Source organism: Microtus pennsylvanicus, chromosome 11 (genome assembly GCF_037038515.1).
Source record: "Microtus pennsylvanicus isolate mMicPen1 chromosome 11, mMicPen1.hap1, whole genome shotgun sequence".
In the NCBI taxonomy this organism is placed as follows: domain Eukaryota; kingdom Metazoa; phylum Chordata; class Mammalia; order Rodentia; family Cricetidae; genus Microtus; species Microtus pennsylvanicus.
Window position 1 is genome coordinate 10708138 of NC_134589.1, and position 27739 is coordinate 10735876.

The window sequence follows — 27739 nt, forward strand, 5'->3', positions numbered from 1 at the left end:
AATTATGAGGCCATCTCTGGGCAGTGGTGGCGCACGCCTTCAATCCCAGCACTCAGGAGGCAGAGGCAGGTGGATTTCTGTGAGTTTGAGGCCAGTCTGGTCTATATAGTGAGCTCCAGGACAGCCAAAGCTACACAGAGAAACCCTGTCTCAAAAGCAAAACAAAACAAAACATTATGAGGCCACATGTGGTGCATACATTTAGTCTGAGCACTCTGGAGGCAGAGGCAGGCGGATCTCTGTGAGCTGGAGACCAGCCTTTAAGTTCCAGGACAGCCAGCACTACCTAATAGAGAGACCTTGTTGCTTCAGTACGGCCCCTGAAAACAGCAATTACTTTCAGTGCAGGAAGCCTGGCACCAGCTAGTTCTGTACAGAGACGAAGATCCATGACGACTTTACGGAAAGAAGATCCTGAAACTGATCTAGCAAACGAGGGCTTGCTAACTAGATACGAACGTCTCAGACGTGAGTTTGAACCTCGGGAGTGTGTCACGAGCCGAGACTGTCTGTGTAGTAAAGGCTGCCCGGTGGGGGCAGCAGAGAAGTGTGCTGGACCCCTGCAGTGGGAGACGCTGAAGGCCTGGAGGCTGGCTCCCGGTGGACAGCAGCTCAGAACCCCGGCAGTATCTTTCTTCAACTGTGTGGCTCTGGACCCAGGAGCTAGAATTCCGATGAATGTTCTGCTGTGGCCTGCCACACGTGTGTTCTCTCTGCTCTTCCATCCTGTCCTGAGTTTCTTTTTCTTCTTACTTTTTAAAATATTTATTTATTTTGTAAGGACCTGAGGAAACGCTGAAGGAGACCCCAGACTCAAACAGTATGGGCCATTTACCTGTACAAAATGGCCACATTGGGGCAGTTGGCCGTTTCACACCAGCCTTATGCTTCTCAGCGGCCCTAACGGTATTGCTGTTTCTTGTTTTGACGTTTAATAGGATTTTCCTCTTGGTTTCAGGTCACAGGGTGGAATGAATGTTTTGTGTTGTCTAACCAATGGCACCAGGAATGTTTAAGAATGGCTCCTGAGGGCTGGAGAGATGGCTCAGAGGTTAAGAGCACTGACTGCTCTGCCAGAGGTCCTGAGTTCAATTCCCAGCAACTACATGGTGACTCAGAACCATCTGTAATGAGATCTGGCACTATCTCCTGGAAAGTGTATATATAATAAACAAATTAAGAAAAAAAATGGCTCCTGAGTCTGCGGTCATTTGTGTGATTTGTGTGTGTGTGTGTGTGAGTGTGTGTGTGTGTGTGTGTGTGTGTGTACATGCCCCATATGAGTGCGGTGCTCATGAAGACAAGAAGATGAGGTTCGTACCCTTGCAGCTGGAGTTACAGGAGGTCGAGAGCAGCCGGACATGGGCTGTTGGAACTGAAGTCATCTGGAAGAGCAGCAATCACTCTCCAGGTGTCCTGCACTCACACTCACAACACACACACACATATACACACACAAGCATGCAAATGCACTCACACACATGTACACAAGCACACACACACAAAAATAAAATCTTGGTTGGGTGTGATAGCGCACACCTTTAATCCCAGCACTAAGGAGGCAAACAGAAGTGGGTGGATCTCTGTGAGTTCCAGGACAGCAAGGGTTACATAGAGAGGCCATCGCAAAACAAAACAAAACCCATTAAACTTGCCAGGTAGTGAACTTGGAAGGCTAGGGCAGGTGGATTTCTGCGAGTTCAAGACCAACCTGGTCTACAAAATGAGTTTCATGACAGCTGGAGCTGTTTCACAAAGAAATCCTGTCTTGAAAAACAAAAACAAAAACAAAACAAAACAAAAAAAGCCGGGCAGTGGTGGCACACGCCTTTAATCCCCAGCACCCAAAAAAGAGAGGTAGGCAGATCTCTGAGTTTGAGGCCAGCCTGGTCTACAAGTACTAGTTCTAGGACAGGCTTTAAAGCCACAGAGAAACCCTGTCTCAAAAAAGAAAACAAACAAACAAAAAAACAATAACAAAATAGGATCTTTTCTGTTTTGTTTTGTTTTTTTGAGACAGGGTTTCTCTGTGTAGCCTTGGCAGTCCTGGAATTTGCTCTGTAGACCAGGCTGGCCTCGAACTCTTAGAGGTTTGTCTGCTTCTGCCTCCCGAGACTGGGATTAAAAGTGTGTGCCACCATAACTGGCTAAAATAAAATAAATCTTTAAAATATTAATTCTGCTCCTCATAGTTTGAGCTATACCTTTATATTGATTTAGTTTTATTTTAGCAAATAAAAGTCGGTCTTAAGAGCTTTCCCGCTTCCTGTCCTCAGCATACCCTTGATTCGGTTTGCTCAGGCTATGAACTTTCTGGCTAAGTGGGGTGACAAGAAGTGGGACTGGTGGGCATGATGGGGCTACTGTGGCTCACTCATTCCCATCATCATAGAGCAGTCTACTCTGCGACGCAGGCATTATTCTGGGGACGCTGGAGCATTTCCCTGGATGCTCTCTGGTTCTTTCTCATTTTCAAAAGGGCTTGTAGTCTCACCAAAAGCACGGATCACGCTGTCATCCAGGGGTGGTAGGTGGGGGGAGGAGGGGATGGAACTCAGGGGCCTTGAACTTGCTAACCACGTGTTCTACCCCAGGTCCTGTTGTGTGTTTTATTTTTTGTGCCTACAGTGTCCAGCTTGTGCCAAACTTGCTAAAGGCATGACTGTCCTGGAGGTGAGCGTCCGCAGTGGCAGATACTGCTGACCCCACTGTTCCGTCCCAGGGGAACAGCTGAGCCTTTCAATCAGACTATCTGCTGCCACCCCAGATACCTCCAGAAATACCCCTAGGGCAGAATGAAGAGTATAGGGTTACTAGGTAACACCCATCACCCCTATAGCACCCCATATTCTGTCTACACAGTGTGCTCAGGGTCCAAGCACCAAGCCCTCATCAGCTTCCCGGGACCACCTGCCCTAGGTCTGTAGATGACATAGCTGGAGCCTCACCAGCGAGCTGAAGCCAGAGGAGTCAGGGGTTTCCTCCTCTGAAGAAAACAATGCCGATTCCTCAAACAGGACATCAAAATTGCAGGGGCCGGGCGAATCCTTATACAACACACCACGCTATCTGTGTTTACGAGACGGTCCTTCGAAAGTCTGGGGATCACAACCGCCTGGACCAGGTCCCTCAGGGTTGTCAGGATGTCCTGGGTCACGTCTTGCTGGGCCACAGGCCTACATGTCGTAGAGCCGGAGCTGCTCCTGCATGTCGCCATCAGTCATCTCGCCAAACGTCTCCTTGTTGTCTTTCATGAGCTTGAAGATGGCAGCCAGCTGTTCTTTCTGCACTCTGTTGAGAAGAGAGGATGAGAGGAAAAGGCACTCCTGACGGAGGGCGAGGGTAGGGTGGGGAGTGAGGGTGGAGGGTGACGTGGGACCTGTGCCAGGTGGGGGCTCTGCTCTTGTCTAACTACTTTTGCTTCTCAGTGGAAGGCCCACTTAAAATGCAGGAAGTGGTTTGTGTTAACATTCAGCCCTGAAATCCTGGGTCTCAGGTTCACTGTGCCTCAGTTTCCTCGTGGGGCCTACAGTTGATTTGCATCTCACAGTGAGGCAAGGACGAAGAGACCCGTGTCGTATTAAGTGGCTTGAGGTGCCGAGGAAAACGGGTTAGGAGCAGGCTCAGTTTAGATAGATGAGCGAGAAGCGAGGGAAATGGGGGCATACAGATGTAGGCATACAGATGTGAGCATACAGATGTGTAGGCAAGCGTTCTGGGCCATGGAGAGGGTAGGTTAAAATTAACCCTCTGGGGTTCTGCTGCCTAGAGAAAGAGGCACTTTTCCTATGTACACAGAGTGGGTGTGGATGCAGATGGACCTCAGTGTTGATCACGTGGCTCTGTGGCCGCCTTGTGGTTTATGACATTCACCACCCCATCTGACAAGTGCAGAATGACTCCCATGGCAAATATCAAAGATGAGCTGAGCAGCTGAGGTCAGGAAGTGTGTGGTCCAGTTTGTTCCACTGCATGGCCCACCCTGTGCTCATCAGTGTGACTGGCCATTGCATCCCGGCTCCATTTTGCTATCCTGATTTCTTGAGTCCTGGACACTTGATTGCTTTGGGGCCTGAAGAAACCTTGAGCCACACTTGCAAGCTAAGATCTCAGCCTTCCCCAGGGCCATGTGTGCTGTAGCTATGCTGTGGATCCATCATAACCGAGCAGGCTTCAACAAAGCTCTCAGCCACTGGACTGCCTGGAGAGGCAGTCCTGATGTGTTAGGACTTAGGGTTTTCCTCTTTTCTTTTGTCTTTGATACAGTCCCCACTTTGTAGTTCTGGCTGGTCTGGAACTCACTCTGTAGACCAGGCTGGCCTCGAACTCAGAGATCCTCCTGCCTCTGCCTCCAGAGTACTGGGATTGAAGATGTGTGCCAGTTTGCCAGGCTAGGCCTTGTGCTTTTAATGGAATTCCTTCTACTGTAAGTTCTAACTCCCACCCTATCAAGATCCTCCACTCAACAATCTATTTTCTGTCTACCCTGGCATCTAGAAGTTGGATTCCTGATGTCCCAATTCCTACCCTCCCTTGTCTGCACAAGCTAGGTCTATAGTCACTTCCGCTGTAAGAGGAAGAGGGGACATGTAGGGTAGACTTTGTACCCCACTGTGTGAAGGTATGGTGAGCAGAGGGGGTTACTGAGAACCATGGATAAAATCACTGTCAGATTCAGAGAGTACTGTGATGTGGGATTCCCCTCTGTATGCTATGAATACCATTGGTTAATAAAGAAACTGTCTTAGGCCTGCACAGGGAATAGAGGTAGGTGGGAGAAACTAAACTGAATGCTGGGAGGAAGAAGGAAGAGTTAGAGAGAAGCCACCGTTGGAGACAGATGTGCTGAAACTTTGCTGGTAGGCTGCAACCTTGTAGTGATGCAGAGATTAGTGGAGATGGGTTAAATTAAGATGTAAGAGTTAGCAAATAAGAAGCTAGAGCTAATGGGCCAAGCAGTGATTTAAATAGTATAGTTTCTGTGTGATTATTTCGGGGCTGAGCAGCCAGGAACAAACAAGCGGCCTTCCTTCACACAACAAATTGGCAGAGATGTGGTTGACTAAAATCCACTTAAAACCTGAGAGGGCTTGTAAGGGAATTCTAGTCACAAAAATACAGAGTTTAACACACAGCCTCTTTCTGTTTCCTGGCGGTGTACCGCAGCTCCTTTAAGATGTAGCAGAAAAAAAAGCCACGGTTTTGAAATGCAGGCTTTCTGGGCCATCCTGCCAGCATGACCTCTGATCCTTTCAGGAGATCGAGCATTTGAATGGGGTTTGTGAGCAACATGCTACAGCTTGCTTGGTAGCAACATGGACTGGCTTTGTGCCTAGAGAAGGGGCATTGTGCATGGCTCTCCAGGCAGCAAGCAGCTCCACCATGCTGGGATGGGCGGGGCAAGCAGGCAGTGGGCAAGCAGGCAATGGCATCACTTAAGTTCATAAGAAGGGCTTAGCCTTTTAAGAAGCGCTCCTGAACAGTAAAGAATTACAGATACACAATAAAGACAAGTTCAGGTGGGGAAAAAAACCTATAAATGGTTCACAGTGTTGGATTAATGTATATAGGCTTAGAAGAGAGAAGAAAAGAGTATAAGCAGTTATAAAATGAAGTAAATGTTTTTTTTAAAAAGGTAAAGTCTTTAAAGAGACAGAGTACGAAGTTATAGATTAAAAGGAATAAAGAAAAATAAGCCATATAAAAATAGAAAATTCACAGAGAGTCTGGATTATGTATATTATTGTCTTTTTTTTTTTTGAATTTTTGACTGCAGAGAGACATTTGATTCTGGGGATTGCTAAGCTAAACCAACATATATACTTTAAAGGTGTCTTTAAATTTCAAAATATGGATCTAAGGATATGTTGCTTTAGAAAAGACGTTCCTGTGTCTCTACAGAGAATGAGAACCTATGGATTCATTCCAGGCTAATGTGGTTTGACGCACCAGGACCCCCTGAAAGGTTGCTGTGAACACCCCCAAAAAATTATTTTGCCCAACTGCTGACTGAGATGAACCTAGCACACAGGATACACCATGAAAGACCTGATTAACAGTGTCCCCAATCAGCAGGAAGTAGTCTAGAGAACTATGCCCAAATTCCCAAATATTGTTTATAAATATTTATATTTAAAGGGGGATATGCCATAGAGATTTGCACTGGTATGGATCTTGGTTTATTAATACAAATTTAAGGCCAATTTTGTTATACTGTGTATATGTATTTCTGCTCTTGCTTAAGGTATTGCGTTTGTCCAGCTCATTAAGAAATGTAATGAATAATTAAGAAATACAAGTTAATAGTCATCTTTAATAGTCAAGCTTCTAGTCATGTTAGGTTTTCTAGATATATAGAAGTATATTTCAGTTAGACAGGTATTCTTCAAACCTTTCAAAGACCTTTAGAATATGGCATTTAAAATGTTTTAAGAACTTAGGACTTTTCATGACAGTGAGACACATCTGTTCCTGGCAGCACCAATCTACTTCAAGAGGATGAAGGGCATCAAAGAGGTTCCTCATGGAGTCTATTAGCCATTTGGGCAAGAAACTGCTCTTGCCTGGACTGCTTTATGAACTGGACATGCAGGACACACAGAGAAATGACTGCTGAACTTGCCTAAAGATGAGACCATCCTTCAGGGTTCCTGCTTCATGAAACAATCTGCCAGACCTTGTGGTGATGCACAGATTAATGGAGATGGGTTAAGATGTAAGAGTTAGTAAGTAAGCTAGAGCTAATGGGCCAAGCAGTGATTTAAATAATACAGTTTCTGTGTGATTATTTCGGGGCTGAGCAGCTGGGAACAAACAAGCGGCCTTCCTTATTACAGTACTGTCTCTTAATGAACTGTCCATAATGTTTTGGTGGTCATGATAATTGTGTATTTATCATAATTGTCATTATAATTATTAATACTGTTATTATTTTTTGGATTCTGGGGAGAGGTGTTGAGATGGTCTCACTGTGTATTCTTTGCTAGCCTGGAATTCACTATGTAAACTGCACCTCTAGGTACTGGGATCACGGTTGTACACCACCACCACCCCTTACCCACAGGGCCGTGGTATTTACTTATTTGTCTTTGTTTTCATTTGTTTATCTACATGTATGTATGTATGTATGTATGTATGCATGTATGTACCACATGTTTGCCTGATGCCCTCAGAGGTCAGAGAGGGAACTGGATTCCCTGGAACTAGAGTTATGGATGGTGTAAACCATCATCAGGGTTCTGGGAAGAGAATTGTACCCTCTGCAAGAGCCATCGTTCTGAGCCCAACACCCATGTCTCCAGCCTGGGCTGTGTACGTGGAATCAGGCATGTGTACAGCCTTGTGTGCTGCTGGAGCATCAAAGGCATCAAAAGGAAAGGTTTAAAGTTTGTTTCTAAAGAGGTCTTTCTTCCTTTTTAAACAAAGCAAACACACAGTAACCAAGGTCCTCTGCTTAACGTTTTATTGCCAGAACACGGGCTGTACACAGCGAGCCCAGCTGCCAGGAGTCGGGGGACGGGCCTGTGGCCCATGAGCCGTGTTCAGGTTTCCATGCGAGCCTAACTAACGGTATCCAGAGGTCACTCCTCTGTATGGAGGAGATCCCGCCTAGACAGGGACTTCACTATTGCTATTTAGGAACGAGTGTGACCTTTGGTCACGTGGCTCTGTGTCAAAGGCATGGAGCTGTGTCTGCTGCTTTGTTACCTGCTCAACCCTAAGCTCCGAACCCAAGTTATCAGGCACGGGAGAAGGCTGCCAGGAACACACGGCTTAGGAGTCGATGCTGGATATGTTTCCAGTTTTCTATTAAATAAATGGAAAGTCTTCTAAAAACTCAGTGCTTTAGAAAAAAAAAAATGTTTTCGTCAACAAGTCTAAGACTTCAGAGTCGTCTGATATATAGTATAAATACTGTCAAATATAAAATTCTGAAAAACTAATCTGGGACCGCTGGTTGATTATCTGGTGAGGTTCAAAGTCATCCAGGAATAACCTTGAAAATGCGCAACCCAGAAGTCTACTTGAAGCTAAGACGGCTATTGCAAGCCAAGTGGAGACTAAGCTGAGCTGGTAAGAACGCTAGTGAAAAGGCCTTAGTACCAGAGGGTTAGACCCGAGACTCCCGGGAGGAGAGTGGGGGCAAAAAGGGAGGCCACGTTAAAGCCAGTACCTGGCATGAATCATTCCTGCCAGAGAGAAAGAGGTGTGTGTGACCATCTCTAACAGCAAGTGAGCACCTGTGGGGCTTCTCCTCGCTTGCCTGTCACTTCTCAACTCTGGGGGTTTGGTTTCAGTGAGAACAGAAGCACAGGTTTGGGAACGGGGTGTGGTGAGCAAACATGGCTGGTAAGAAAAGCCCAAGACCCGAGCCCATTCTTGGCAAGTTGTCTCCCCACCCCATAAACACCTCTGAGCAGGGCAGAGACACAAGGGCTCCCAAAGATCTTGCTAGCCCAAGGGAGCCCAAGAGGGGTGGGGGTATCAGCATGTCAGCAGATTTGCAGACAAACTCTCCCCACATCAAGCCTGCACGGACTCCTCCCTGGGGGTTTCTTTTTTTTTTTTAAATCAAGCTTTTAAGATGTAAAAAAAAGGCAAGAAAGCCTTCGGGAGGAGGCTAAGGACACCTTCGTTATTCTTCAGTTCTGTAAAGAGAAACAGGGAGAAAAAGATCATGTATCTTGCTCGGTTTACCTCAGAAGGAGCACAAACAGGAAGAGTGGGCACAGGGGCTGGAGGGGGATGGTTGGAATCGCAGAGGCCCTGTCAGTCCAGCAGTTTGCTCCACACACTTTGCAGTGACAGGGGCCCCATCTGTCCCTCTCCCCACCCCTCACCCCCCCAGCCAGGTGGCGCCACCAGCCACTTCAGCTTCTGGGTATAGAGTAGCTGGGCAGTGAGCTTGCTGATCCTTCGCTATGTGGCTGGATACACTAAAGACATTCCTACTGCTACTGCCGTGGGTAATTTTTGCTTCCTGCTGCCTGGGTCTTTGTCTCCTGTGAGGTTGCCCAGGAGGATCAAAAGCCTGGATACCTTGCTGAAGGCGAGTGATCTTAATTTTGTGCCTTTGGCGCCCTCTCCTGGAAGCTGAAGTCAATGCATACTTTCAGCCTTTAGTTTGATTCAGGAAGAGCCAGAGTGAGTTCCCACCTCCTTTACTAGCCCAATATGAAGTTCTAAACCCTCTGAGGTCCTGTCAATACGGCGTGACAGTCCTTCAGACTGCCAGCCTCAGCAGTGTGCGATCTGGCCTGACCTGCCAACACAGCCTAGCGTACAAGCTGGGTTCCACTTTCCCTCTGGAACTGCCAGGTGGGATATCCTGCCAAGCTGTGGAGTGAGAAGGCCTCATCCCTAGGAGAAGCTGTCTAAAGCCTGAGAGCCAAGGATCCCAGTCACACAGAGGGAGGTGGCACCCCCAAGAGAAGCTTAGGGGGGAGGCAGGGATAGAGCCAATGTGGGGAGCAGGGGAAGGGTGTGCATGTCCGTTGCAAGGGAACTGGACAAAGGTTAGCGTGCACAGCAGCCAGGACTACAGCACTTGCTGCCTGGCCACTTCCGGGCGCTGGACAGGAGTTTTGTCTGGAGCAGATCCGAGGGCAGGAATTCTCAGCTGAGATCGGAGAACCCTCTAGGACCTCTAGCTTCCTAACTGCCACTCCCCAAGGACCCGTGAGCAAGCCTGGGGAGAGCAGAGCCGCGAGTCGCTGCAGAGCTGGGTTCTAGGTGCAGCTAGGGTGGTGATGCGGCTGATCGTTCAAGGCAAGGAGGCAGTGCAGCGTTCACCTGTTAACCAGGCGCTCCCTGTGGCAGCCTAGGAGCAGACAGAGGTTGTCTCGTAGGGACGGAGCTGGCGGGCACCCTGCCAGCTTGAGGATGGCTTCATTCATTTGATGGTAATATGAATGGGTTATTATTATTATTACATCTTTACTTGTTTTACGTGGATGTGTGAGTGCGTATGTTGTGGAGGCCAGGGACAAGTCACGGGAGTCACTTCTCTCCTTTCTTCATGTTAGTCCCAGGGATCGAACTCAGGACGTCAGGCTTGGTAGCAGACACTTTTACTCCCTGAGCCACCTCACCAGTTCTACAGTTTTGCTATTTCAGGGGTCCCTCCTAGGGCCATTCCCCAAACTCAGCTGGGTCCAGGTCTGTGTTGTAACTACCATCTCTCCAGAATGCAGAGACAGAAAGTCAAAACCAAACTAAACAGCCTCTGCAACCCCAAGCATCACGAGGCAGAGGGGTGGTTGGGGGAAACACCCCCGACCCTGGGCAGCTTCAGCTGGGGCCACATGCAGGGGTCAGCGGGAAGCAAGCAAATGTCAGATGGGGCAGGCGTGTGAGAGCCACAGGAAACGAAACATGCTGGGTAGGGAGTGGAATGAACTCAGGCCCTGCCGGGACCTCCACCAGCCCCTCCTGCACACAGTGAGGACTTCCCTGTGCAGAGGAGGAGGAGTCGGAGACTCCTTCCTCACCCCAAGAGCAGTTCCTCGGTCTATAGCCCACAGAAGAGCCAAACATCAGTGGGTGGTCTGGAGTCCCCTGGGGACTTGGAGGCAAAGGCCCTCAGGCAGTGGGGAATCTGCTGTCTTTGAAGTGACACAGGAGTGGCTTTGCCTTTTCATTTCCTGGCCTCAGCTCTGAACACAGGGGCGGTGGCAGACTCCAAACTGAGGCCTAGCTGCCACCCAGTAACTGTGAACACTAGGGACGGTGATAGATCTCAAACTTGAGGCCTAACTGCTCTGCTACCTGGAGAGCCCCTCAGGGCCCACAGTGCATCGCCCTGAGAGGACAGGATGAAGCTACAGTGTTGCCAAAGCCCCATCCTCAGAAACGCCTGGGATGGCAGGGTGGGGTTCAGGCCCTCTCGCGCCTCTCCAGCCAGGGCTGAACCCTCGAGATTGGTGGCAACATCTCAGCTCTGCCACTGGAGTTTCAAAACAGCCTCAGAAAAATGAGCAAACGTGACCATGTCTGTCCTCTGCAGGGAGTGGGCCACAAGTGGCCCAGGCCTTGGTCTGCAGGCCCCACTCAGAAGAGCAACACAGGAGGAATTGCAGGCCCTCTCAGGGGTTCCACCGTGTACTATACAACCAGCTACCTCTCCTCTGGGTGAGATGCAGCCACGCTGGTCACCTCACAAGAAGTATGTATATTCCCATAGCACCTCGGGTCTCAGAGATGACATTCCCCCATAAGTATACTAGCACCCGGGCTGGAGAGATGGCTCAGTGGTTAAGAGTATTGCCTGCTCTTCCAAAGGTCCTGAGTTCAATTCCCAGCAACCACATGGTGGCTCACAACCATCTGTAATAAGGTCTGGTGCCCTCTTCTGGCCTGTAGGCATACACACAGATAGAATATTGTATGCATAACAAATAAATAAATATTTTTTAAAAAAGTATACTAGCACCCAAACTAGCTGGACCCCCTTAGGTCCACCAGGGACTTGAACTGGTCCCCGGGAAAGGCTCTTTTTGTGTCTGGGATTCCTCGTGCACGGAAGAACAAGGCAGGTCCAGATGGGACGAAATGCATTAACTGGTTATGGAGACGGTGGAGGAGGAGGAGGGTTTAGACCACATCAGTGGCGTTGGAGACACATTAGCAGACAACGTGAGAGGAAACACGGCTAGTCTACCAAACCAACCTCCTTACCACAAGAGTTTGCAAGAACATTTGTGGCCCAGGACTAAAGGACTCGCTACAGGGAGGTGAGGTCAGAGGTCAGCTCAATCCTGAAATACAAAGGTAGCAAACTGGGTCACAACAAGAGGCAGCGTCCTCATCCAAGGAGTTAGGGATTCGTATGGTAAGGGCTTCTTCCTGCCTGTGCCTACCCTGGCATCCCTCTGCATCCGGGGTGAGGAGGCTCCTGCGAAGTCAGCAACTTGGCAGAGAGACAGGATCTTGCAAGCAGTGTGGTTCTGACACCAGAGGGAAGCTGGGAGCCCAGGAGCAGCCCAGAGAGGGTGGGTAAGCCGTGCATCTCACTTCGGCCTTCTACTCCTTGCTTGCGCTCATGAGTCGGGGCTAGTCCCCCACCAGCGCCTCTGGGTGCCCGGACTGGGAAATGGTGCTGCTCTCAGTGAGACTTGACTATAGTGCTCACACCGCTGGGGGCGGGACAGCAGGTGCACATGGCAGGGGGGGGGAGCAGCTGGGCTAGTGCAGACCCTGTTCCTCCTGTGGCCACCTTGGCCACGCTATTGCTTCACAGCCCCCCTCAGCCACCCATGCAGTCCAGATAAAACGTTGTGGGGAGCCTGATGGACACACTGAGGGCTCTGGTGGGTGAGGGGAGAGTGGCCTGATTCCAGAACCCAGAAGTCACACAGCTGCCTTGAGCGGTGCAGAGCAGAGCTGTGTGAAGCAGAACAGATAGAGAACGACACCGTGGGTGGGGGCCGGGAGGAGGGAGGATGCCAGATGGATGAGCACCAAGAATCCCGCTCTGTCCTCAAGTGACAAATTGGATTTGTCAGGGGCTCCACGCACAAGTGACCAGTGAGGCTGCTCCAGGCCCTTCCCTGGCATCTCATGCCCGCCCCTCTGAGCTGCCTGCTCCAGGGGAACATCATCCCTTGACTGAGGCTGGCTGAAGATTACCAGGACAAGAAAGGATGCAAGAGGGCATGGTGGGCTGGCTCACCCTGCTCGGCCCCTCCACCCGTGTTCCAGAAGCCGCCTACCTCTGCTCCTCCTCCAGCTCTTCTTTGGTCATCATCCTCTTGTACTGGCTTCCCCTCAGCTGCCCAGGGCTGTACTTAAAGGAGAAGGCCGCTCCTGTGGAGACAGCGGGCAAGTTTAGTGCCAACTCTGGGAGCTAGGCTGTCCCGATCGGTATTCAGTAGCATCCCCTTCCACGGTTAGTTTTAGCTGATTCTCCCTCCCTCTCCCTCTCCCTGTGTGTGTGTGTGTGTGCGCGCGCGCGTGTGCATGCATGTGTGCGCACACGCATGTGCATGTGTGTGTAGCTGGGGATTAAACTCAGGGCCTTGCACGTGCTAGACCAGGCAAGCATTCTTCCCTGAACTACATCCCCGGCTCTCCCTTTGTTCCTTTTCAAAGAAACAGCCCAGCAACACAGCTCAGAGGGTGGGTGAAAACAAACAAAACAAAAAACTAGGTGGTGGCCACTCATGCTCTTAATCCCAGCAATCAAGAGCCAGAGGCTGGTGGATCTCTGAGTTCAAGACCAGCCTGTTCTCCAGGGCAAGTTCCAGGACAGTCAGAGCTACACAGAGAAACTTATTGTCAGAGAGGCCAACACATGCAGTCCTTGTAGCAGCTTCAGAGGGACCACACACTCAGTGACACCATCTTCACCCAACACCTGACCCCAGGCTCATCCTATACTTTTTATGAATTCCTATAGCTTCCTACACCTTGCTCTTTTTTTTGTTTGTTTGTTTGGTTTTGGTTTTTTCCAGATAGGGTTTCTCTGTGTAACAGTCCTCTGCGTGACAGAAGAGGGTACCAGATCTCATTACAGACGGTTGTGAGCCACTATGTGGTTGCTGGGAATTGAACTCAGGTCTTTTAGAAGATCAACCAGAGCTCTTAACCTCTGAACCATCTCTCCAGCCCCGCCCCCCCCCCCCCCCGCCTTGGTCTTTAATGGGGTCAGAGGGAACTGAAAGGGGCAAACAGAAACCATCCCCTGTGCTGCTCCATCCTCCAAACGTCATTCCCTTCCCAGTCCAGTTTAAGCCAGCCCAGAGCTATCTGCCTGCCTCTGAGCCTACACTTCAGCTGTTTGCCTGCAAGGCTCCCCCACCCCCACCCCAACTCCCGCCACACTGGCCTCCCTCAACCCCAGTTTATGCTGATCGTACCTATAGCAAATGCTGTTCACTTCCCAGGGAGCACATGGGTCCCCACACTGGGCCCCAGGGACTCAGACCTTCCTTTTCTTCTCCTAAGCTTGGGACAGCCAGGCCCAGTCTCCCTGTCCCCCCCCCCCCCCCGGGTTATCAGCAATTGAAGGCATACATCAGGCCCGAGATAGGATGCAGAAATGAACAGGCTTGGCGGACTGCCAGCATCTGACAGCAGCCTCCAGTGCCTGCAGACTGTTAGAAAGGGCAGATCTGTAGGTTTGAAGTGGAGGGGGGGGCAGGGCATGTGACACAGCCCAGCACAGATGCTGGGGTACCCCAGCAGAGGAAGGCAAGGACTGCAGGTTAGCATGGGAAAGTGGAGTGTCCTGATGAGAAAGTCTGCTTGGAAGCAATGCCCTCAGCATCTCTTAATCCAGCCAGTGTCTGGGAGACTGAGACTGACGGGCTGGCTCGTTTCTACCTAATGTCTAGGAAGGTAGAAAGGCTGGGGTAGGAATAGCAGGCTGGCTGGCCTCTACCTAATGCCTAGGAGGGTAGAAAAGGTCGGGGATGGCGACAGCCCGTGACAATGCTAGCTCCTCTTCCAGCTGCTATTCTAGAACTTCCTAGTGTCTCTGAGACACCTCCACATCATCTCAGAGCAGGTCAGGCTCCCCACTCACGTCATGAGACACACGGATGCTACCTGGAAGAAAAGGCCTCTGGGATTAGCATCCTCTCCTGAGGAAGAAGGGTCTGGAAATGATCTCAGAGCCCAAACATCCTGCAGGGGCCATGTTGTCCCCCACATCAATCCTCACTCAGGAGGATTGGGATACTCACTATCTAGCTGCCCAGGGCCGGAGGCCTTCCTCAGGAAGCAATCTCTACCTTTCACAAGGCCTGATTTGCTCCTCAAATCATTCCACAAGCATTTAGAGAGTGCAATTCCAGGTGCTGGTGATCCCGCAGAAACAGGAGACAAACACACACAAAGAAGCCTCAAATCAACAACAGCTGGCCCTAGGCAAGCGTGGCTGAGGTGGGAGGGGTAGGTGTGGTGGCATACATTTTTACTCCCAGCACTTGGAGGCAGAACGCTGTGAGTTCTAGGCCAGCCTGGTCCACACTAAGCTTTGGGCCAACTCTACAGAGGGTAAAGGACAGACAGCAAGGTGACTGTGGGTGAGTCAACGGGGGTTGGTGGGGTTGCCAGGGCTCCTGCTGGGTGAGGTGGTGGCTCTGGGGGTCTGAGGCAGAGCTGAACCATCCTTCTCAGAAAGCCTCCCTCTCCTCTGCAACCTCCCCCTCCATCTCCCACCACCTCACCGTCCCCCTCCCTCTCACCGCTCTGGCATGCTATAAGCTCTCCCTAGCTAGGTTAATAAGGAAACTCCACTCCATCTGGGTCATCAGAACCAAGAGCTTTTCAAGCCAGTCCAGGATGTGGACAGATGAGGCCGGAGATCAGGAAGCTTCCCTGAGCAACTCCAATCTGCAGTCGAGAGCTGCAGCATTCAGACCCAGGAGCGAAGGGGCGGTGTCTTCGTCTATCCCAAAGCCCTGAATATCCTGCATGCCAAAGAGGCAGCTGTAGCTCGAGTGTGCAGACAACCCCCAGGATGGAACCAAAGAAGTGACAAAACCAAGGAGAACCTTGGCTTTCGGGTGCCGCGGTGCCGCTTTAGAAAAATAAACATCAAAAGTTCTGCCAGCTGGGTGTACGGCTGGGCTCTGGTTTATGGGGCAAGTCTTATTAGCTTGATGCTCTTCCAGCCCACCAGGATGGCCCACTGACGCAGGCTTTAACTTAATCATATGCGGTGGGCCGAATCCAATTTCATTAGAGCAGGAGGGCTGGGTGTGAGAGCCCCCGGGGAGCGCGTATGAGTGGGGGCTTCCTCTTCCAGGCCTCGTCAATCTATGAGTCACTTGGGGAAGTCATTTTAGCGACACTAATCAATTAGCCTGGGAGGCTGAGCTGCTTACTGCAGAGGGGCGCGTGGGGGACGGTGTGCTGGGGGGGTTAGAGGGGGGGACAGCCTTGCTTCCTCTGACAGCTGAGCCCTCTGGCCTTTCTCCCTCTGCCTGGTTATAGCAGCAGGCCATTAGGATGGGGGGCTGTCCAGGACAGCAGCTCAGATGAAAAGCGAAGAACTCAGCAGCAGGCAGGGGGCTGGGTACAGGGCTTGTGGATGGTGGACGTCACCAGAGTTAGGAATGGCAGCCAGTGGGCTCTCTCTGTTTGCACCCAGGGGCCTCCAGACTCGTTTCAACCTCCCTTTCGCATGCTCAAGTCACTAACAGGACCTTAGAACCTGTGCCAGCAGGGACAGACTCTTGGGCTATAGTTACTGTTAGCTCGATGACCTAGGAGGGCAGAGCATAGACCTGGCTGGCCAGAGGTTGGAATCCTCACCTACCACGGCCTGTGCCTGGGCATCCTTAGAGGCTGTGCCAACAGAAACACACAGCTCTGCGTACTCTCTGAGCCTCATTGCCACTGACACCCACAGGAGCCTCAGTTACAACCCCTGCTCCCCACCGTTCCCGTTAAAGCTGCTTTTAATAAAAAAAAATGCAATATCTCTGTGCGCTCACTGTACTGGTCTGATAAAATTAACTGTTTTGCTTTGTTTTTCTCCAGCTTCTTTGTGAAGGAAATAAAATGTGACAGATCAGCCAGTCTGTCTGTCTGTCTGTCTGTCTGTCTGTCTAGGACACACGGGGGCCTCTGGGTTTCATATATTCCTGTGGCTCTCTCTCCCATCTGAGCCACCCAGAGCTCAGGAGAAACAGCCCCTGGGAGACCTCCCAACAAAATACACCAGAGAGAACCAACAGAAAGACAGGCATGGTTGGGAGAGGGGAGAAGAGACCTGGCAGCAAGGGAAAGCCAGAGAGCTCCTGCCTCTAAGGGAAGGCCTCCTGCACTAAATGACTTGTTTACAGACAGAAAAGCCTGGACCAAAAGTGCAAAGGAGGTATAGGCAGGGAGGCGAGGGATGAGTGGGGGCCTTGATCGGATCATCCCATAGCCCCTCTCCCTCCATCCACCCTCAAGTCCCTGTGGTCCCCAGTTCTCCCATCCCACCGCCCCCAGAGTGGTCCAGGGAGAGCCAAAGACTGCAGCCTCATGGGAGTAGGTGCCACTCGCTCACCATCCTCTTCCTCAGGTTCTTCAGTGGGCGGCCCCGTCTCACTGTCTGAGTCCTGCTCTTCATCCTGCGAGACAATGGCAGGGGTCAGTGCTGCTTACCTAGCTGAACCCTGTTCTCTCTCAGGAGAGGGTGAGATGTGGGCGGGGGGAGGCGGCTCCCTAAATTGGGGAAGATGAGTGGGGAGGGAGTGGGGAAGGCATCTCCAAGGTCCGTGTGAGCGTGTCCAGCGGCTGTGGTGGAACCTGTGGTGTCAGGGCAGAGTCAAGGACAGGAGGAAGAGATAGAGATCCCTGGGGATCACAATCCCTCAACTTAGGCCATTCCCAGGTAGTGCTTGTCCGGGCATTTTGGTAAGTGGCCTGGAAATCCCACCCTCACCTTAGTAAGTAAAGAGAGACGCCAAAAAATCTGGCTGTACTACCTAGGGCCAAAGCCAGCTCAAGAGCCCAGCTCTTCCAAGAGAGAGGCCTTCTGGCTCCTTCCACTGTCATTTTCTGTCTCTACTCAGTGCAGTGACCATTTACCCCAAACTGGAACTCCACCCCCTTAGCCTGGTCTCTCCCACACATGGATTCAATAAACAGATGGCCGGAGAGGCATCCCATCCCGTCCTGGGATGGCCTTGGTGGAAGGCAGGAGTGACTTCAACTTCAGGAATGTTTGAGGATGAGAGAGCCATGTGACCGGCGAACTATGTGGAGCTGGAGGGTGTGGGGAGGGCATCAGAGGCCCAAGGAACTGTGGCTTGGAAGCCTGGCAGGCCAGGATGGAAACTTCAGGTTTGAGGGGGAGGGCACGGGTAGAAGTGAGCTGCCTGCAGTGGAGACAAACACTGATGTAGGTCTGGGGTGCCCCAGATACCCCAAGAAGCAGTCAGCCTCCATAGGAAGAGGCTCCCCAACAGAACAGCAAGTTGAGCCTGGAAACAAAGCTTTCACAAGCCCCATGGTGGGAGGTCACAAGAGGCAAACTCTTGGGCCTTGAGTTCCTCAGGATCTAGGGCCAGTGTCTACCACTGAGCAGAGCTCGTAGACTCGGTGCTGGTTATGTGGAAGCCATTCTGCCCTAGCACAGGCAAGGTTGTGTGCTGGTGGATCAGACATCTCAGTTTTGCAAAGCAAAGTATCTTTGTAGCTAAGGGAGGTAAGCAGGTCGGGAAAGGAAACACCCCTTTTGATGCAGGGATCACTGCGAAGGATCTGTTGTCTAGACTAGAAATCTTTATCTAGGACTTTTCTATGGCAGTGCTTAGCTAAACACACTTGGATAACACGATCTCCAAAATGTCAACCAGTCCAAAGTCACCAGGCATGTATACCACACAGGGCGCACAGAGGAGGTGTCTGCACACCCTGGCTATGAGGAAGGGTCAAAAGAATTTATGAGGGGACGTGGGGAGGCGGGCAGAGTGCACACGTCTGAAGAACTGAGTTTGGATCCCCAGAAACCATGGAAAAGGAGCGCAGGGTTGTGCGTGTCCGGACGTAACTCTAGCGCCGGGATGTGTGGGGGAGAAGGGCAGACCTTCAGCGCTTACCAGGGAGACAGCCTGTGCAACTGGTGAACTTTGGAGCCAGCGGGAGACCCTGTCTCAAAAGATAAAGTGGAGCTGGTAGCACACACTTTTAATCCCCAGCACTCGGGAGGCGGAAGCACGAGGATCTCTGTGAGTTCTTGGCCAGCCTGGTCTACATGGTGAGTTCCAGGCCAGCCAAAGCTACATAGCAAGACTCTGTCTCAAAGAATAAATAAGGCCTTTGGAATAGGGTCACGCACACGCATACACACTTGTGTACGTGCGTGTTTGTGTGCGTGTGTGTGCGTCAGAGAAGGATGCCAGGTGGCCTGCTCTAACATTCTGTCTGTTCCCTTCAGACAGGATCTCTCACTGAACCTGCAGCTAGGCTGGCAGCCATGATCCCCCAATGATCCTCCTGTCTCTGACCCCTCAGTGCTGGAGTTATAGGTGTATAAACACATGTTGTTTTTACATGGATGCTCGGGATGCAGGTCCTCATATATGTGCAGCAAGTGCCACCTCCCCAGTCCCTAGGATGGGTCTTCATCCAAGGTCCTCCTCTATCCTCATCAGAGAGAATCCAGACATAAGCAGAGACACCCGCACACACAGAAGATCACGTGCATGCCAAGGAGGAATGCTCCAGAAGAAATGCACCTGCCAACCCCTTGGCTTTGGGCTTCTGACCTCAGAGAAAAAGTAAACTGCTGTTGTGTAAGCCCCCAGCCCATGGCATTCCACTGCGGCGGCCCTGGCAAGCCCACAGAGCAGGCTTCCAGGGACAGTAAGCCAACCTCATGAAAACTGGAGGCTGTGACATGCCTGATGTCATGCCCCAGCAGGCCTGGCTGAGGCTCCAAGCCAATTGCCTCACAGGTAGCTGCTCTTCTGTCGCTGCCCTGCCTGCTGCTCTCTGCAGAGTGCTGAATACACCTGCCTTCTTTCGAAACAAAACAAAGCAGAAGCCAATCACCCCACTGATTGTGGGCCCAGTATAACTGTGTGGATAACTCTATTTCAACTGTTATGAGTTAATTTTCCCCTTCAGCTTCGTCCAGAGGTGGCAAGAGACGGAAAGTCTCCAGCTAGTATGCCCAAGAAGCCACTGCAGAGGAGGGTCAGGCAGGCTTCTGAATGATTAGAGCAAGGCAAATGTGTGTGTGTATGTGTGTGTGCACGTCTGCATGCATGCCCATCTACTGTCCCAGGAGTTGCCTTTGCCCTGCATCCTACCGACAGGATCAGCAGGAACTCCGTGGCTAGCCACCAAAGCTAATCCAGGGTGTGATGGCCTGTCTAAACCTGACGCTCATCTGGATTGATTGACTTTAGACCGCGGCAGCTCGGCTAGGCAGGTGGAGCTCAGTCAGTTCCAGCTTTTTAGGGGGATCTCCTGAAGAAAAGGTAAGCAGTTGGGGTGGAGAAGACTGCCTGCGGGTGTCTCCCCCTTGCGGAAGGCATGGCGGGTGGGAGGTTGGCAGTATGGCTGGAAAGCAGGGCTGGCTAGTGCCAGCCAGTTCAAACCCAGAGCCCTTCTCTCCAGAAGACTGGCGTTATAAACAGTTGTGAGCTGCCAGAAAGATGCTGTGAATCGAACCCAGGTCCTCTGAAAGAGCAGTCAGTGCTCTTAACCATCTCTCCAGCCCCCCCACAATCTCCTTTGTTTGTTTGTTTGTTTGTTTGTTTGTTTTTGAGACACAGTCTCATGTAGCCCAGGCAGGCCTCGAACTTGCTTTGTAGCTGAGAACGACACTAAACTTCCAATGCTTCCACCTCTACCTCCCACGTGGCACCTGCTAAGTGTACCAGTCTTTAGGGCCTGCGATCTGCCCTCTGTCATTCACTCATGGGTTCCTTGACTTCCTCTGCCTGGCCAGAGGTCTCGCAGATTACAGGGCCTGGACAGCTCAGAGCTGTTTGGCTGCCTGGATCTGCAGAAGGGTAAGAGGGGCTGAGGTTTCCCTGTGTGGGAAAGCTCTCTTTGTCTCTGTGTTCTGGGACCCATGTCAGGCACAAAAGGGAGGAAAGTTCTTAGCACTTCGGCCAACACCAGAACGTCAGTTTCCCCTTGAATGCTTCTTGCACTGGGGAGTTCACTCCCTTACGGAGCAGTCTACCTCTGGGGAGCATCAGACAGGGCTTGGGAGTAAGTTCTGCAGCAGGGGATGCTAGGTAGGCTGTAAGTAGGGAGGGGAGAGACAAGGAAACTGAACCTGCCTTTGGCAAAGAGCCAGCAGCAGGTTTTTGTTGGATGTTTGTGGGGTTTGCATGCTCTTTATTGAAAAAGACATCACGGGTGCCTGCTGTCCAGTGGACCTGTGGTAGGAGTGGGGAAGGGGTGGGGAATGTGGTGGGCAGGGGCTTGGTCTCGTTCTTGTGTGCAGACATTCCCCTGCACAGACAATGTGCTCAAAAATAAAAGATGACCTCATGCTGGTTAAGTGCTCCGAGGAGAGCCAAATAGGATGATGCATGGGAGAGAGAGAGAGCCGGGAGAGAGCTGGGAGAGAGCTGGGAGGAGGGTGATTGGTATCTGCTAACGTGGTCAAGGGCACGGAGACAGGATATGCACAGGGCTTGTATAAAGATGCAGGCTGGTCGTACCAGGCAGTCAGTCAGCACGAGTGTCCAGACACGGGCCTGAGCACGAGGAAGAGGCCTCGGTGGGGCAGTGAGCCTTGTGATCAAGGTCTATCAGCCTCGGAGGCTAAAGTTACCCTGCTGCAGCAGAAGCTGCGGAGGGCTTCAAGTAAGGAAGCTGGGATGCGGCTTCTGGGTTAATGAAAATCCAACTCGGAGCTGGTGGAGCTGGGCAGCCTAGGGCACAGGGACAGGAGCCTGGGAAAAGGCTATCAGACAGCCTGCAAGAACACAGCACGGAATAGAACACAGCAAGACTACGGGAGCTGCTCCCTTGGGAGGAGGCTCTGGGAGACAGGCAAGAGGGCAGAGAAAAAGAGGAGGGCAAGACAGGTCTGGGCTTCGGGTTTAGGCAGTGTGGGCAGCATGAGGAAAGATTTGGGGAAGAGGGCAGACAATGACAGACACCTGAGGGGAAGGGGTGTCCGTCCACAGGAGATGGGAGAGGGCTTCGTGCGTTTGGGCGTCCTTCACTACCATCAGGGCAATGGTGGCTGGGGTGTTCTAGAGGACAACAATGGTGGAGCAGGTTCAGAAGACCTTCGGTTGATAGTATACACCAGAACCTTTCCAATAGGGCGAGGGGAAAGTGAGGGGGAAGGGAGAAAACCCAATTACACACATCCAGTCCAACAACACCATCCCGGGCTCAGTACTGCCCAGTCAAGCACACATTTGCCAGCCTTAAGCAAACTCACTCAAATGAGCAGGCTCGGCAGACTCAGTCCCATCAGATTAACAGTTGGGGCAATGCTCCCATGAGCGGGTTTAGAGGACACCAAGCACTTCATAAAACCAGAACAAGACAAACGCACAAAAGCCCCGTGGGCAGCAATCCGCACTGTGCCCAACCCCAGGGCAAACGTTGGGCTGAAGCCCCTCCCCCACACTTCAAAATAGAAGAAAATCAAGAAGGAATTGATGACGTCGGAACAGAGAGGGCTGGGGAGCGCAGTCATTCATTCGGGAAAGCCAGGCGGGAGGACTGGTCACGGAAAATAACGCAAGGTCGGGCTGGGCTGTCACTCAGTAGCTTCGAGCACTTGCAGGTTATGTCCCGGGTTCCATCACCAGCAGGCTCGTGCCCACACACAGACACACGCATGCACACACATAGATACACACAGGGTAGGTAGGCAGCTTTTAAAATCTCTTTAAGGCTTTCGCCAGAGGAGAAGCCAGTTTTGGATTCCCTAGGCGTGGGAGTCGTGGGTGGTTTGGCCCGGAGAGACTTGCAGACTAGCAGACTACTGCCAGTGGAGGAGGTGCTTTCGAGTCTTGAAATTTATCTCCAGCCTCTGAGGCCTCAAAAAATAAGAATCTACACGAGAGAAAGGCTATTCCAGGAACTCCCCTTTTCCAAGGTTGGGGTTCTGCAGTCTCTGCTCTGTATGTGTATGTGTGTGTGCAATTAAGAAAATTTTAGGGGCTGGAGAGATGGCTCAGAAGTTAAGAGCACTGGCTGCTTTTTCAGAGAACCACGGTTCAGTTTTCTGCATCTACACGGTGGCTCATAGACTATCCTTAACTCCAGTTCCAGGGATCCAGTGTCCTCCTCTGACCTCTGAGGACACTAGGTACACACATGGAGCACAAGCATACATTCAGGCAAAACACTCATGCATCCAAAATAAAAAATTTTAAATGTAAAAAAAATTAATTATTATTATTGGGGGGAACCAAGAATTCAAGGTCTCTGGGTAGTGCTGGCACATGCATTTAACCCCAGCACTTGGGAGTCAGAGGCTGGTGGATCTCTGTGAGTTCAAGGCCAGCCTGCTCTACAGGCAAGGCCACCTTTGTCTTCTCAGTGGGTTCAAGACACCCTGAAGCTATATAAAATCCTGTCTCTGTACAACAGACCTGGCATGTAACTGGGTGAGATGAGTCTGGAACACAGATGAGATCAGAGCCCTCATAAAAATACTACAAGACACCACGGCAGTCCCCTTCTCTGCCATGTAAGGACACAGCTAGAGATAAGTCCCACGGGCAAGAGGTCTCCCCAGAGTCCAGCCTGCTGCTCCAAGACCTGAGCATGTCCAGGAGTCAAAGGTGCAAGGAAAGCCATCTGTCAACAGTGTCTTATCATATCAGCTAAGGTGATGAAGACAGGACTGGCCCCACAGGACAGGAACTATTACGCATCTATCTGGCCCTCTCCTACCTGTTTTGGTAAGAGGACAAAATGGGACCAACTTGGGACTGCTAAGTCAGATGAGTTGACAGTGAAGGGCTCAACTGTCCCTCGATCACTGTGGGAGGGCTGGGTCTGTGAGCTTCCAATGTCAACAGGGTTGGGGACGGCAGGGTCATAAGGTGGAGCTCGAGTTAAAAGCTGAAGGAGCAATACAGTGAAACCCGCATGCTTCTCACCTAGACCCACCCTTCCGCCATCTTTATATTTTCTCTGTGTCACACTGTGTAACTAATTAAATCCAGACAGAATTTCGGCCTGCAGGCTGCTGGACGGCTCCATCGTTAAAGCATTTGCCGCCAAGCCTGACGACCTGAGTTTGATCCTCACAGGTCGTCCTCTGACCTCCATATGTGCACCGTGGCCCTGGAATGAGCACACACGTGAACTAAATAAGAGTATTAATAATATAGAGAACTTTAGCGTGTATCTTGCTAACAATAGGTCTCTCCTTTTTTTTTAATATTTATTTATTTATTATGTATACAATATTCTTTCTGCGTGTATGCCTGAAGGCCAGAAGAGGGCACCAGACCTCATTTCAGATGGTTGTGAGCCACCATGTGGTTGCTGGGAATTGAACTCAGGACCTTTGGAAGAGCAGGCAACGCTCCCAACCACTGAGCCATCTCTCCAGCCCTAGGTCTCTCCTTTTTAAGTGCTAGGAATCTAACCCACAACCTCATTTAAACTAGACAAGGGCTTTACCACTGGGCAACATCCCTAGCCTTCTAGGACCTTTTCCATATAAACCTAATGTCAGTACTGCATGCAAAAAAATCCAGCACTGAAATCACCCAAGCCTTGGGTTCCACTCCAAACGCCATATACACAAAAGTCCCTACTCTGGACTAGAGAGATGGCTCAGCAATTAAGAGCACTTGATGCTCTTGCAGAGGACCTGGGCTGTGTTCTTAGAACCCACGTGGTGGCTCACAACCATCCCTAACTCCTGTTCCAGGGGACCAGATGCCCTCTTCTGGTCTTCGCATGTAGTGCATACCCATGCATGCAGGCAAATAGTCATACATATAAAATAAAAATAAATGGATCTTTTTTAATAAGCCCCTACTGTGTGTTTATTTTTTTGTTTGTTTTGAGAGTGTTTTGCCACGCTGCCTCAGCTGGTCTCTGACCCCTGGACTCAGGTGAAACTCCCATCTCGGACTCCTAAGTAGAACCAGGACCCACATGCCAGGAGGCCTGACTGGGGCACAGACTAAATGTCTAACCTCAGAGTCATTGGACTGACCCTTGTGCCATGGCTTCTCGGGGAGTCCTCCCATACGAACATGACCTTGCCGGAATGCTGACTTCACGCAGGAGACCTGGCCATCCTAAAACCCCAGCATACACACCAGCGTCAAGAAAGCTCTGCTCTCCAGCTCTAAGCAGGACCAGCTTCTGTCCGGACACAGCTGCTTCATAGTTCTCGGCGGGAACTAGGTGTGCCCACCCACCATGCTTCCTGCACTGCCCGCCCCAAGTAATGCCCACGAGAGAGATGAAACACATTCTAATAATATGATCCTACCTCTCCGAGTCCCTGCCCAGGACTGTAAACTGCTGGGGGGTGGGGAAGCAGGCCGGCTAACAGGACGTGAACCTCAGCTTGGCTGGCCTCACGCCCACCCACCCCCAACCCTGCTCCCTGAGTCCCCACTTGGGCCTCAGTCTATAACTGTCCCCTCCCACCACCTGGTCCCTGGCCTAGAGGGCACCCAGCCTGCAAGGGGGCCGCTACCCAAGTCATCTATGCAGCAGCTGAAGGCTGCCTCCGGGACTCCAGATCCTTTTCAGTAATCAGCTTTGCTAGGCAGAGCCTGCAGCTGCCACAGACAGCCAGGCCTCACTGGGAAAGGAGCAGACTGGATTAGGGGGAAGTAGTTAACAGAGAATGAAGAGAATGAGGTGGGGGAGAGGTGCGTTAAGCCTCTCGGGGGGGCAGTGGCTCCCGCCCAACAGAAGTGGACCATGAAGGGAGCCTCCATGTAGGGCATCATCCAGCCACAGCCTCTCATCCCAACCCGGGGTTTTTTTCCTTAGGGCTATCCCTGCTCTCCCCCCCCCCACACACACATTTGTGAACATCAGAAAAAAGAGCTGGAAATGCCTGAGTCCATTTTAAGACAACTTCTAACACCGACGCCCACGATTGGAAGGCGTGGAAGGGACACACACACAAAGGAGCCTCTGTCTCCCAGGTCCTCACCTGGGACTCTGCCCACTTGACACTGCTGGCAGGAGTCAGAGACCAGGCTCACAGGTGATGAGCCTGACCTCCAAACGAGAAAACTACCTTACTGTTGGGTGGACTCCCTCAGGACAACTCGGCTGCCACCTTGAACTCCCTGCCCGGTACCTCGTCCTCCAAAGTATCCACTAGCCTGGGTGTGGCGGCCGTGCCTGTAATCCTAGGGTTTGTTTTGTTTTTCTTTTGGAATGGGGGAGGCTCGTTATGCAGACCAGGCTTGATTTGAACTCAGAGATCTGTCCTCCTCCAACTCCTGAGTGCTTAGAATAAAGGTGTGAGTCAGCAGGCTTCGGGAAGCCGAGGCAGGAGGATTTTGAGTTTGAGGTCAGCCTTGAGTACACAGTGGGGCTCCAGGCCAGCCCATGTCAAGAATCTGCCTCACCAACCAACCAACACCAGAAAATAATCCAAAATGCCCACTTGCGTTAATTATACGAAGGCCCCTGTTTCAATACTGTGACTGACCCTGTTACAGGGTGAGCGTCTCGAAAAACCTTGTAGAAAGTTTCTTAAGAAACTGCTCTACTCCACAGGACCAAGATAGGACTGCGCCCCAACACACACCTTGGTCTAGCCGGAATCTAGAGGAACAGTTTAAAACGGAGCTGGTGGAGGGAGCCCATAATGTCCTGAGAGGAACTCCAAACCCCACCTGCCAATCACCCCGGGTCTGCGAGCCTCCAGCAGCATCCTGTTCTCCCTGGGTTGAACACAATAGCGTCTCCTCACAGCCGGCTCTGGGCAAGTTAGAAGCCACACTAATGACACAATTAGTCACCCACTTGTCAAGCAAAGAGCCTGATAGTAGGGGGTCTGGCAGACTCAGCAAAGAGAAAGGCCTGGGCCCAGTCTCACTGCCGCCTCCTCTGTCCCAAGGGCTTCACTCCCGTGTAAACCGTTGTATCCAGCGAGGGACAGAGGAAGCACCGGTAGATGTGCTGACCATACCCACGCCAGCGCAGCAAGCCCACGGCTTCCACGAGCCATCCTGCCTTCAGGATGAAGAACAAAGTGTTAAAATCTGACCGGAGACCAGAGTGGGTGGCCTGGCCTGGAGCTGTGAAATTCCAGTAACCTCGGGCAAGCCAGGATCCAATCTACAGCGCATCAGAGAATGGGCAAGGGGCGTGCGATGGGTGCCCTGAAGAAGGCCTAGTCTGCTGAGGGCGGGCTCCTGGGAGATGGGGACGGGGGGGGGGGGGGCTGGGGGGGGAGTGGAGAAGGGGGGCTAGGGCTTCTACTCGTACCTTTTGTTCCACACCAGGTGGACTCATCTGCAACCAGGGGGTGGGGACTGAGGGTGTCAAAGCCTACAAGCAGTTGAAAACGACAATAATATGGTCTCAGTAAGTGTTCTTCTTTCAGTCCAGTCCGCCCAGCCTCACACAACGCCCACATTGCCTCTGGAATCAGGATTTCAAGTTGACACAGGCAACTTCCCTTCTCGCACACCCCATCCCAAAGTAGTGAGTTGTCGAGAGTAAGCCAACTCCAGTGCAGATCTTGAAGAAGGGCACGTGTCAGTAGGTTTGGGCACGCGTGGGCAAAGGCGGAGAGAGAGGAGGGTGCAGAGCAGAGTGTCAACGTCCGTGGGAGGCCCGGGAAAGCCAGAGCGGAGAGGAAGGGAGGGAGAGAGGCCAGCTCCACTTTGGGGGAGGATGGAGCGTACCGGCCTTTCCTGCCAGCCGCTGGCTCGGCCCTTCCTGCGGAGGTTCAGCCGGCAGGCTCGTGGGTGTCCTACCGGGGACCCCACGGCGAACCCGGTGCGTACCTGCCTCCCCTCGTCCGCCGGCTCCTCCGCCACGGGCTCTCTCGGCTCCGCTATGCGCTCGGGCTGGCGCGGCCCCGCGGGTGCGGGCTCCGAGGCGCTGGGCTCGGGAGGCTCAGGCGGTGCCGGAGCCCCGGGGGCCTCGGTCGGGGACGCGCGTTCCGGGGCCGGGGCTGAGGCCGGGGCCGCCCCACGCCGCAGCAGCAGCCAAGCGAGCAGCAGTGCCAAAGCTGTGGCCAGCGCGGGCAGCGCGGCCAGCAATTCGGCCGGCGCCTCCATCGCGCCGTGGCCGCCGAGTGCCCGCCCGCCGGGACCCCGAGGGAGCCCGCCGCGCCCCGCCACAAGGCCACGCCCCGAGG

General features: G+C 52.0%; 1 protein-coding gene across 4 annotated transcripts; it reads right to left on the minus strand.

Annotated features, from left to right (window-relative positions):
• Positions 1–1519: 1519 nt before the first annotated feature.
• Mxra7 (matrix remodeling associated 7) lies at positions 1520–27739 on the minus strand. Of its 4 annotated transcripts, none has more exons than XM_075990186.1 (5): positions 27384–27739; positions 17003–17066; positions 12711–12804; positions 11677–11756; positions 3169–3291 (listed from the first exon to the last, which is right to left on the minus strand). In XM_075990186.1, exons 1-4 carry the CDS (start codon positions 27657–27659, stop codon positions 11723–11725), a joined length of 468 nt encoding a protein of 155 aa, XP_075846301.1. In that variant the 5' UTR covers positions 27660–27739; the 3' UTR covers positions 3169–3291; positions 11677–11722. The 4 variants fall into 4 exon arrangements, with proteins under 4 accessions (XP_075846298.1, XP_075846301.1, XP_075846299.1 ...); XM_075990184.1 differs by lacking the exon at positions 3169–3291 and adding an exon at positions 7441–8648; XM_075990183.1 differs by lacking the exon at positions 11677–11756 and having other exon boundaries at positions 1520–3291; positions 27384–27736.

Bases quoted from the DNA above. Each gene is read 5' to 3' on its own strand.
- Mxra7 (XM_075990183.1), bottom strand. From the start codon at position 27,659: ATGGAGGCGCCGGCCGAATTGCTGGCCGCGCTGCCCGCGCTGGCCACA. The intron at 17,067-27,383 runs GTACGCACCGGG...ATTGTCTCGCAG, and splicing joins CGGCGGACGAGGGGAGGCAG to GATGAAGAGCAGGACTCAGA. The intron at 12,805-17,002 runs GTGAGCGAGTGG...CTGTCTCCACAG, and splicing joins AGAACCTGAGGAAGAGGATG to GAGCGGCCTTCTCCTTTAAG.